A 12908-nucleotide genomic window follows, 5' to 3' on the forward strand; every position below is an offset into this window, starting at 1 on the left:
ATTTGTGAATCATTTCTGCTTTTCATACCATGGTACCATGAGAAAACAATCCTGAGTGAGACCCACTCTTGAAATTCTTCTGTTCTCATGACTTGGAGAAAAAATGTGATCAAAAAAGAGCATATCTTATCTGTTTCATGATTCTACCTTAAGTCTTCACCAACAAATTAAGCATTATTCTTATTGATACTCTGTTCCATCTTACTTAATCATTAGGCTGTGCTTACATGAACAATGAATGATTTTTTTAAATGAAAGATTACATGGTAATGTGTTGAAAAAGTTATGCTTTTTATGCCTTCACATACTGAAAAGCTGACCAATATCTTGCTTTCATTTTTTAAAACTTTCCACTGCAACGTAAACATACAGACAATTGTATGTATCACCAATATTCACTTCTGACTTTTCACACACTGAACACTACCAAATAATCAGCAACCACGTTGCATCAGAAACTGTCACTATACTAGAAGCCCTCCTCATTCTCTTTACAATGAATAACTTCATGTAACCATCATCTTCATCTCTAAATTCATTTTACTTGTACATATACTTTGTAAAATAAGAATGACACAGATTATGCATTTTAGTATTTGTCTTGTCTTTATTAGATTTGTGAGAGTCATTCCTTAAATTTGTGAAACATCTAATTATTTTCAATACTGTGTATGATCTTATTATATGAATTTATAATGATTATTATTTCCACTTTCATATTGGTAGAACTTGAGTAGTTCCCCCTTTACAGAAATTATGTATAGTGCTGCTTTGAACACTTTGGAACATGCCTTGTTGATAATGCATCTTCTATCTATTTTGTATTGTAATTAATACTTAACATTTTAAGAAAGGTAGTGTGCATTTATTTCGATTCTCTACCATAATATGTTCTGCTATGAAATGAAAGATATTAAACTCAAAAAAAAGTATTTATTTTTTTATGGAAAACTACTGGGATGAATTTAATCAGAAACTTAGAAATACTTGAAGCCCCTGGCCCTTGTAGGATCTATGTAATGGGATATGAGGTATACATATACCTCACAACCTGCCTGTCACTCATTGGCAAAAAGAAGAAAGTTCTGAAAAGTGTAATATAGCCAAGGGAGCTAAAAAATAAAGTATAATTTTCAGCAATGCCTCATTAAGTTATGCTACCAACATTAACACATAATCACTGTTGGGATGTTTTATGAAATAAGATCTTCTTTGTAGCAAATGGAGCAGCTTGACATATTAAATAAAGATGAGTAAATTATGTATTTGTTTTCTTAGAAAACATCTACTACATGGACTCACAGTAAAGGAAGAAAGCCATGTGTTCCTGCAAACAGATTCTCACCATACAAAAACACCCACAAGCGTGTGCAAAGAAATCATATAAAAAATAAGAACTTTTCAGGGGCTTCTATTTCTGGCATAATTTGAATATAACCATTCATAAAGAAAACAAAAATGAAGTTGGAAATATTTAATTTCCATATAAATGCTCCGTAAAAAATTACTCAACACAGGAGGAAATGCAGTTGGAAACAGCTATGTCAGAGTAAAGAGTACAAAGAATGCATTTTTTGCAGTTAGGCACAAAATTTAATATGACTATGTTTATTTTATAAAAATATAAGATAATTTTCAGAGCATGAAAATCTAAACCATCTAATACAAATAATAATAAATAAGAAAAAGAATATTTTTATTAGAAACTTGAGGGATAAAACATAGTAGCTGTATCTTAAGAAGTAATCAATGGTCTGAAGTTATATGCTGATAAATTACTCAGAAGACAAAATAGAGTGAAAAATAAATGAACAAAATTAAGGTGATATTAAGATACATTGAACTACTTGTGAAAAAACCTCCAGCCCAGGACATGACCAGCAGCTCAGCACATACCCAGGGCCTCCTGATAACCAGATGATGCAAGGGCTTACAGATGTCCACAGAGCAGTCGTAGCCATCACCAACAGAAGAAATATCTCAAAGGAGAAGAAAGACGAAATTGTCAAAAGAGTGCTCTGTGAAAATCCAGTTAGATAAAATCATTATAACAATACGGCATTTTCTCAGAAGAACAAGTTTGAAATTGATTTTGGAGAAAAGACTGGGGAATAGATGCTTAAATGATAAAAAATCAAGAAAGAAGACCAGTGAGCCCATGGTCTTACTGGCAGTGTCAGTTGGGACACAAGGAGGTTGCACACCATGGGCAAAATGCAGAAGAACAAAATGTAGAGACCCAAGAGGACAAGTTTCATTGTCCTTTTCTTCCTTCTATTTTTTCACAGATGCAGATTTCAGATATTAGGATTTCAACTTATAAAAGACCAGAAGAAACATTCAATGTAGTATTTTATTTATTTTCTGGGTAAAAATAAACCTGTGTTTTGTCAAACTACCTATGGTAGACTTTGGGTTTACTAAATTAAATAAAACATCATTTCTTACCTGTGTTGGTTTGCTAACATGTTAATGGAATCATAAAATTACAACTCAATTTAGTAAGTGCAATTTTAAATATGTTCATGATGTGCTAAGGGGTCATGGAAACTATTAATCAATCTGGGATCAGAGAGGGCTTCTCAGAGCAAACATTCCCTAACTGAGCTTTAAAGTGGATGAAGTGAGAATTCACAAGAGTATGAAAAGGTGGAAAGATGCATTCCATATGAATTCATAATAAGTATAATACTTATGTACCACTTAAGATAATTTGCACATTCAAGCGAAGTCACATCTCCAATTTGATCTCAGTTTCATATTTAAAAAAATCTGTCGTTCATTTCCCGCAAATGTCTTTTTCCCCTAGGTGTTCTTCATCTCACATTATCATAGTGCCTGTGCAATCTCTTTCACTACTCTTTACATCTTATTTAACAATATATTTTAAAGGATTATACCTTCAAAATATTCCTAATTTCATCATTGCCATTACTGCTTTGATACTTCCTGCCCCCAACATACCACAATATCTTCCAGAAAATTCTCTGTTCTTTAACTTGGGTTCCTAACAAACTATTCTGGCATTGTAGTCCAATTGTCCCTTTTGAAATCATGTTTGGATCATATCTCTTCTGTGTAGAGCAGCCTTGCATTGGATTTTTATCCTACACTTAATAAAACACAATCTTCCAACCTTCAAATGACAATGGGTCCATGTGACATCTCCAGGCTCAGCTCGTACATGACTTCATATGCAATCTGCTCAAGATTTTTTTTGTTTATTTATTTTTGTTTTCCTTCAAATGTCCAAGATACTTTCCCATCTTCTTAGTTTTATCCATATTTTCTGTGTTGCTTATTTCCAAGTTCAGAACAGTTAACCTCTAAAACAATAGTGAATATGGTGTAAAGCTATTTTCACCATTTGTTTGTTAGTTGAATAAATAATGCTTATAGAACATTTGCATGAGGCTCAGGATGCACATAGGGGTTAGGTCATCAGAGGATTGAAAAGGAGCAACAATTGACAGGTCACCATTTCACCATTCGTCTGCTTTTTCAGAGACTTTGCTTTATGATTTCTCAGATTTTTTCATGACAAGAATCATGTAAATTCTGACCTGTGATTTTCTAAAATTTCTTCTTATATTTTAAGACATGGAACTTCCCTTGAGGAAGTCTCTGTTTAGCTAGTGGACTCTTACACATATCTCTCACCTAACTCAAAAGCCTATTTTATATACCCGAAAACCTAAAAGACTTATTTACTCAGGTTTTACATAGAAATGTAATTAATGTACATGCAGAAAAAAGTGAGGTTTATGGGTGGGAATATAGTAATGATGAGGAAGGGTCATAAGATAGGTTTCTGGTGTGCTGAAAAGTTCTATACCTTGATGCAGTAGGGTTAATTTTATATAATTAATTGAGTGGTTCATTTATGTTGATGCAACTATGTATGTGCCGTACTTGACAATATGCTTTATTATAATAGTTTTTATCATTCCTCTATCCCTTACCATATAATTGGCTTTTACCATCCAAGAAATTACTGTCATCTGTTATCATTTTCTTGCTCATATTTTCATGTGTGAAATATGAACTTCAATATGGACATTAATATTCTATATTTATGTGTAATATTTAGCATTTTATCCAAAAAACATATTTAAACTTCTCCAAGATCTTAAACCATATTTTTTAAAAAAGTGGGCAAAAAAGAAGGCAGATTGATTTTCCCAACCACCCAACTAAATGCTGAACTGTGGTAAGCAGAATGTGGACTCCCAAAAATGTCTGAGATGTAGTTCAAAGAACATATGAATAGTTTTTAGAACATTAAAAAGAGAGATCCAGATTGGAGCCACTTTTAGTAATCAATTAACCTTAAAACAAGGTTATTATCCTGAATTATCCAGGTGGGTCCAATTTATTCACAAATTTTCTTGGTGGAAAAAAGAGGCAGAAGAGAAGGTTAGAGTCCTAGAGAGACTTGAAGAAGTGATACCACTGGTTTCAAAGATGGGGGAAAGGCCTGGAAGGAAGAAGACAGTCTTCAGAAGTTGCAAGAATTAAGGAAATTAATTTTTATGTACAGTTTATACAGAATGCAATTCCCAGTTCTTTTATTTTTAGTTCAATGAGGCCAAATTTAGATTTCTGACCTTGAGAATTCTAAGACATTGAATTATATTGATTTAAGCTACTAAATTTGCAGCACTTTGTTGCAGCTGCAATAGGAAACCTATACAGTACTTAATCATGTTGAGCGTTCCCTCAAATCTGGGCACACTGCTCCTTCATCATGCTCTTGATGTTTTAGGCATTTCTCTGCTAATTCTATGGATAGTGGAGGTCTGAACAAGATGTCTTTTACATTTTGCAAGCTGTGTGAGAAAGGAAGGAGATAGTGAGGTCAATGTAGGAAGGAGAAAATAAAAGGGACGAGTAGGAAGGAAAGGAAATAATAGGAGTAGGAAAGGAAAAAGCAAGAGAGTGATTGGTCAAAAATCAACCAAATCATTTGTAGTCAAAAGTAAATGCAGAGGCTGAGGCAGGAGGTCTGAAAGTTCAGAGTAAGCAACTTATGGAAACACTGTCAGAAAAAAAAAAAAAAAAATCCAAAGGGCTAGGGTGTGGGGTTTTGTATCTGGGTTCAATTCCTGATACAAATGCAAAACAAAACTGGGTAATAAAGGTGACTGGATTATGCTATGTACATATGTGAATATATCACAATGCATTCCAATTTTACATATTACTATCATGCACCCCTAAAAAGAAATGAGTGAAATGAAGACCAATAGATTAGGGGAAGGAAGAAGAAGTCAGGAGGGAAGGGGAGGGGACAATACTGGGAACTGAAACGGAAAAAACTATATGCATTTACCTCTTTGTCAAAATAAACCCAACTATTATGTATAAGGTTCTAAAAAAAGTAAATGAATTACAGCCAAAACCACTATTTATCTCAATACAGGCCAGAAATGAACCTCATATTTCCTGCAGAAATCAGCATAGACTTAATTAAGGAGAAAACAAAGAAATCCAAGAACATAATTGAATAAACCCTTTTATATTCAAATAGGGATTTCAAGAAAGAGTAGAAAAATTAAAGTTCCATTAATAACATATATATTTTAATATGGATATTAAGTGTGTACTATTTAGTACATGTATTGAACCATATAGACTCAACGAAGAAGGTATACAATCGTAAAAATTATTTGTTTGCTTAATTGATTTGAGTTAGCATTTTGATCTGATAATTGATTGACTTGCAAATTTAAGGTTTTAGTTTATTTTTTTTATTTTTTTAAATTTTATTTTATTGTAAACAAATGGGATACATGTTGTTTCTCTGTTTGTACATGGCGTAAAGGCATACCATTTGTGTAATCATAAATTTACACAGAACAATGTCGTTTGATTCATTCTGTTATTTTTTCCCTTCCCCCCACCCCTCCCACCCCTCTTTTCCCTCTATACAGTCCTTCCTTCCTCCATACATGCCCCCCTCCCTAACCCTAACTCTAACCCTAACACTAACCCTTCCCACCCCCACTATATGCCATCATCCACTTATTAGCGATGTCATTCTTCCTTTGGCTTTTGGAGATTGGCTTATCTCACCTAGCATGATATTCTCCAATTTCATCCATTTGCCTGCAAATGCCATAATTTTAAGCAGACTCCACAAGAAGTAGAAAATAAAAGAGCATTTATTATTAAAAGTACTGTGAAACTGCAGATTTAAGCAGGTGAGATAACCAGGAACAACAAAGACTGACTTCTACCAGCTTTTGAATTTAAGATGTCTGGGATTCTCTGGTGCTAACCATTTGCAAAGCAATTTCCCAGGTATCACTCTTTAATTTGATCTTCTGCACTCACATTTTCTAAGGAGGAGAGAGAAAAATAAAGCAAATTCAAGAGCTAGAAAATACTGGTGAGATTTTCTTTCTTTTTTTTTTTTTTAATGAATACAGAGTATTTGTTGGAAAGGGAAATTCATTTAAATTCTTAGATTTTGTACATTTGTAATAAAATTGCAATACAATACACCACTTTCTAAAATAAATGGAGAATAAAGTTATTATATAATGATAAGATAAAGGGTTTTCTATAAATAACTGTGAGATAGGGTGTTATAAATGCCACGATAGGAAAATGCCAATCATTTCAAAGGACATTGTGGTGTCAAGTTCAAATGCTCAGCAAAGGCAGGAAGGCATCTGTGGGTTGGGGCTTGGTTTAAGGAGAGATAAGGTTTCCTCTAGGACCTTGTGTTTTGGATAGTAAAGGAATAGTTCCTCAACTTGTGTGCATGTGCCTGGTTTGTTCTACAGAACCGGGCAATTTAAGTGATATTTGCCAATTTAAGTGATATTTGCTATGCTGTGATCTGCATTAAATTGAGGGAAGCTCACTGGAGAACAGGTTGTTTCTAAGATCAACGAAAAAACTAAAGGTGTATGAACATATAAAAGCAGGGAAAGTGCTTGATCCCAAATCTGAATTACATTCTTGCTATTGCAAATGTGATCATTACGATCATCATTTTGTAACACCCAATAGAAGGCATGACTTCCGAAGGTAATGAGTAACGAATCCAATACACAGCCTTGGTGGAACAATGACCTGCAATTTCCCCAAAGGTGGAAGTGCCAAGCACAACAGAGGAATGGGTGGGCTTGGTGCAACACAGAGATCAGTAGTGGTAAGCACTAAACTCAGTGGATTCTCAGCAGCACAGTCTGAAACTAGAGGAAACATTTACATCCGTGGCTTGATTTGAGGAAGAACTCTTTTACAATTATTCCACACACATTTCCACTAAAACCTACTAGTAATCTCTACTAGTGTGCCTGGAATTCCACCACTGAATGTTCATCTCTTTAACTTATACTTCCTCCTCATCTTAAATTAATTTTAATTAGTATTCAATGGTAATTTCTTCCTGAAATACTGTATTCTTCCACACTGGGAGATCTAATGCAACGCCCATAAAACTGAAATACCAGAAGGACATTCAAAAACTGTGGACATTAAAGGACTGAATGATGCCTTTTTCCCCTCTTTTTTACATAGATCCAGTTAAGAGAGAAATGGTGTTTTGATTAATCCATGCTTACAGAAGTGACTTAATTTCATAGTAGAAATAAGTGCTAAAGTGATAAGTAATAGAGCGAAACTCTTGTCCTTTCACAAATGAGATGATGGAAGCTCTGGCAAGTTAGACAATGTACCCATGTTACGACAGCATCACTTCAGTCTAACTTTTATAATTTTGGTTCTCTTTCTATGACCTCACACCACATCTGGAGCTTGGAATCAAATAAGGGGCTATGCAGTCACTTAGTCAAGATCTAAGTTCAGAAGGAGAACCTGTGGAAGTTTGTAGTCCCAAGTCCTTGAGGACCTATGAGTAGATATTGTGAACAGGCATGGAAATACTCAGCAAGGAAAGTGAGGACATGCATTTTTACTTATGCATCAAAAATGAGGAAAAACATTTTTTTAAGCATTTTGAAAGATAGTCTTTGTTCTGGCACCATTGTATTAAATTAACACTGGCCTCTCTAATGAGGAGAGGACAGTGGCAGACTCAAACTGAGAGGGAACAGAACATGCTTTACTCAGCAGCTTAACTAATTATTGAAGTCAGTTAGATCATCTGGGGGGAAGGAGGAAGTTCTAGTTTACTTGATGAAATTTATGCGAACATTTGCTTAAAATTCAAGAGGTCTGGTTACGGACTCAAGACCTATACACTTTCTTTTTAAATTTTTTTATTAATTTTTTAGTTGTTCTAATTAGCTACACATGACCACAGAATGCATTTAGGCATTTTGATAAATCATACATAAATGATATAAAATTCCTCATTTTTCTGATTGTACATGTTGTAAGATCAAAAAACATTTTCTTATATATAAATATTACTATTTCCCCAAACAAATGTTCTTTCAAAATTAGAGCGCCTTATGCAAAATAAAAACTATTTTGATCAAATTGCATTTTTATGTAAATGTAAGTATTCCAAAATGAATCTCGTAATTCTGTATAAATAATATGTATCAATCATAAGTTAAAAAAAATAAAAAATTCATTTGGAAACAAACCTTAATACATAGCAAAGGAGAAAAGATACCTGATAAATAGTGAGACTCAGGGGATTTATGTTATCTCTCTGGACACTGTTTCTTTATCTGAAGTGAAAAAAATGAATATTATATAGAAGTAAGATAATTGGAAAAGATGCAATTTAATTTTAAACATGTTTGCCAATCAAGACTAGCTATCAATTTTTCTATTATCAACAACTAAAATTATTCATTTGTTTTCAGTTAGAAATAAATGATGATAGTCCTTTTCTTGAGTCCTTCAGGTAATTTGTCTCTTGGGAAGATGGGCATATGGACTCATCCCATGGAAAAAAAAAAAAACAAAAAAACAATGTATCTGAGTTTATCTTCTGGGGCCTTTCTCAGAACCCAGAAGTGGAGGAAGTCTGTTTTGTGGTGTTCTCCTTCTTCTACACAGTTATTCTTCTGGGAAACCTTCTCATCATGCTGACAGTTTGCATGGGCAACCTGCTCAAGTCCCTATGTATTTCTTTCTCAACTTCTTGTCTTTAGTAGACATTTGTTACTCTTCGGTGACAACACCTAAGATGATTGCTGACCTGTTAGCAAAGAACAAAACTATCTCTTATGCAGGGTGCATGCTGCAACTCTTTGGGGTGCATTTCTTTGGTTGCACTGAGATCTTCATCCTTAATGTAATGGCCTATGATCCTTATGTGGCCATCTGTAAACCCCTGAACTACATGACTATCATGGACCGGGAAAGATGCAATAAAATGTTGCTGGGGACCTGGGTAGGTGCGTTCATACGCTCCGTTATCCAAGTGGCTATGGTAGTCCAATCACCCTTCTGTGGACCCACTGAGATTGATCACTACTTCTGTGATGTACACCCTGTGCTGAAGCTTGACTGCACAGACACCTATGTTGTTGGTATTGTTGTGACAGCCAACAGTGGTACCATTACTCTGGGAAACTTTGTGATCTTGCTCATCTCCTACAGTGTCATCCTGGTGTCTCTGAGAAAGCGGTCAGTGGAAGGAAGATGCAAAACTCTGTCCACCTGTGGCTCCCACATTGCGGTGGTCATCATATTTTTCAGTCCCTGTACTTTTATGTACATGAGGCCTGACACTACCTTCTCAGAGGATAAGATGGTGGCTGCATTGTACACCATTATCACTCCAAAGTGGAATCCTCTAATTTACACACTGAGAAATGCAGAAGTAAAAATTGCTATGAAGAAACTGTGGGGCAAAAAGTTTTTTTGGACCAGTGGCAAATAGTTGGGAGTAATAATTTAAGTGAAATGATCTTTTGAATGACCTTAAATTTTCTCCACTGTGGTTAACTCCTCTGTACAGTAAAGACAATCAGAACAAATTCACAAAATTTGAGGGAAGAACTGGTGCATATTAAGCTCTCATATGTATATATTGCATGGATTGTAGAATACAGAAAAAAGCAACATATCAAAGCTAATGTTCTCCTATACAAAGTATTCGAAAGACAGGGAAAACATAACCTAATACACCTGGACTGAGAGGGGAGGTGTTTGCAGAATGTCAAAGAACTAAGATCCAAGCTGAAAAGACAAATGATTCATTTTCATCATTTGGTATTGGGAAGAATCTTTTCCATACTCTGGTGCTCATTGTATCCAAACAATAAGAAGATTGGACTGATTAACCTACAATTAAGAGTCCCCTTTTCATTTGCAACATTTCAGTAATATTCTCATCATGGACAATTATTTCTTTTTTGTTTGAATTGATACTTGTTCCAGTGACACAGGTCTTCTGCCCTTACCATGAGCCACAGCCTGAAATTTATTTTTCTTTAGTAATTGTACACAGAACTAATGACCACTATCACTGTTTCATTGACATTTTCTGAAATCTATTATCCATGCTACTAACTATTCTTGAGCTTCAGGCATTGACTGGGTGTGGAGTATGAACATTACTCATGGAAAGAACAATAGTACTTACAAATGACATATGGTATTGATGTAGCTATAGAACTAAAGGTAAAACAGATTAAAAAATTCCACAAGATGTCTGAATTCAAAAACATATTTAGGTATTGTACTTGAACGATACAATTGCATGTTGATTTTCCCACTTTAGACTTCATTTACTGGGTCTCTATATGCCTCCATTTCTTTTTCTTTTTCTTTTTTAATTTGGAAGGACTAGGTCAATGCTTTGCAAACTCATCATGATATACCTTGAGAGCATTTGTTTGTCATGCACAAATGGACTGTTTTAAAGAGTTTCTTATAAATTAGGCTCAGGTTAAAGGTCTACAAGAATCTACATTTTAAACAAATTTCCCTGTTAATTTCTGTGCCATCAGTGAAATGTCTGGAAACAGATTTGGGAAAATGAAACTTGATGATTCTTTTTGTTCTTAGAATGTAAAAGTTCTATGAGTTGATAAATACCAACAGGTGTTTTGAATATGTTTCCCCACATTAGACTGTTGAGTAAACAGCTAAAATGGAGTTGAGCTTACAAAACTATATAATAAATAAATATCATGTGTTTGACATAATACTCTTGGTTTTATGCCTTTACATGAAATAATTGATTATTTTTATTGTTAATAATATTATTACTCTTAATATTATTATGATCATTATTTCAAATAATAATTATTATTAACAATAATTATTATGACAATGATTTTCTGATGTCCCAGGGAAGGTAGTAGATGCCATATTTTTGATTCACAGACACCAGTATCAAAACATATAAAAGAGTATTCAATTTTTCACCAGCTACTTTGTAAAGTTACACTTGTTCATGAAGTTTTCTGAGTCAGTCCCTATTGGAGATATCAGGTGGATTTCTGTTGATTCCTCAGCAGGAGGTGAATAAGAATCATGAAAACTGGGGCTGGGGCTGGGGCTCAGTGGTAGAGTGCTTGCCTAGCACTTGTGAGGCACTGGGTTCCATCCTCAGCACCACATAAAAATGGGCAAATACAATAAAGGCAAGCTGTTCATCTATAAAAACATAAAAAAACAGAATCATGAAAACTCAGACTTTTCCCAGCTCTTAATTCAAGATCAGACTATCCATGAATGGAGAGGATATTAATTTGAATAGTTTGAATGTCATAATAAAAATTTCAAGCCAGGTGTGGAGGCTCATGCCTATAATCTCAATGGCTCTGGAGGCCGAGGCAAGAGAATCATGAGTTCAGTTAGCCTCAGCAAAAGTGAGGTGCTAAGAAAATCAGTGAGACCCTGTCTGAAAGTAACATACAAAATAGGGCTGGGGATGTGGCTCAGTGGTTGAGTGCCAGAATTCAATCCTGGTCCCCAAAAAATATAATAATAATTCAGTGCTATATGCATGCTTTATGTAAAGATTAACAAGTTGTATCCCAGTAATATCCATTTTTTTAATCTATAATTTTATTCTAATTTAAGAGCAGCACACAGATTGGGAAATTTTCCATGCTTTACATTTATCAACAATGTCCTTTTGAACTATTATAAAGATTTTTTGCTGAATTCATTGATTAGTTCTGGAAGTTTTCTAGTGGAGCTTTTTGGATCTTCTAAATATAGGATCATATCATCACAAAATAATGAGAGCTTAAGTTCTTCTTTCCCTGTTTGTATCCCTTTAATTTCTTTGCTCTAATTATTCTGGCAAGTGTTTCAAAGATGATGTTGAATAGAAGTGGTAAGAAGAGTATCCATGTCTTGTTCCAGTTTTTAGAGGGAATGCTTTCAGATTTTCTCCATTAAGAATAATGTTGGCAGGTGCCATCACTTGTTGGTCGCAGTCGTGGAGCAAGCTGGCAGCTGAGTCAGGCCGCCAACATTGCAGAGGTAAGCAGCGGGGAGATAACCCACCCAGCCAGCAGGCCAAGGACAGAGATCACAACTGAGCGATCCCACCTGACCCCTGCACCTAGGTTGGAGACATCACTGGTTGGTCCTACTTGCAGAGCAAACTGACAGGCAAGTCAGGCCACTTGCATGGTGGAGGTAGCAGGCGGGCACCCAACACACCTGCCTTGTGAAGCTGGGCAGCCAACTCGCCCAACCACCAGGCCAAATACAAATGCCACCACTGAAAAACCCCACCCAATCACCACGCCAAGGTCTGTTGGCATCACGGAGTTAGCCAGAGGCTTCTTTATAGGCTGGTGCAGGCATTTTGAATTACTTCTGAGGGTGTTGCCATCATCAATGGATGGGCAACTTCCTTCCTGAGACACCTACAGGAGGCTAGAGGACACAGGAGCCAAGAAGAGGAGGTATTGAGAGACTCAGGACCAACTCAGAGCCACCAGGGAATATACCCCACCTGAAGGCCACCACCTGTAGAAGGCCAGCTTCCTAGTGGAGAACTGCAT

General features: G+C 35.3%; 1 protein-coding gene and 1 pseudogene across 2 annotated transcripts in view; both read left to right on the top strand.

Annotated features, from left to right (window-relative positions):
• The first annotated feature begins 8853 nt into the window (after positions 1-8853).
• On the top strand, positions 8854-9817 carry LOC306638906 (olfactory receptor 4S2-like; annotated as a pseudogene). The gene has a single exon. The product of its transcript is annotated as an olfactory receptor 4S2-like (transcript).
• A 2711-nt stretch (positions 9818-12528) lies between these two features.
• Positions 12529-12908, top strand: part of LOC306639727 (olfactory receptor 4P4-like) — a gene marked incomplete at both ends in the record, with an annotated part of 30225 nt that continues 29845 nt past the window's right edge. Inside the window, 1 exon segment of the mRNA XM_079103495.1 lies at positions 12529-12653. Coding sequence (XP_078959621.1) covers positions 12529-12653 — 125 coding nt within the window.

The sequence above is a fragment of the Sciurus vulgaris genome (assembly GCF_902686455.1).
Source record: "Sciurus vulgaris genome assembly, chromosome: 11".
Taxonomy (NCBI): Eukaryota; Metazoa; Chordata; class Mammalia; order Rodentia; family Sciuridae; genus Sciurus; species Sciurus vulgaris.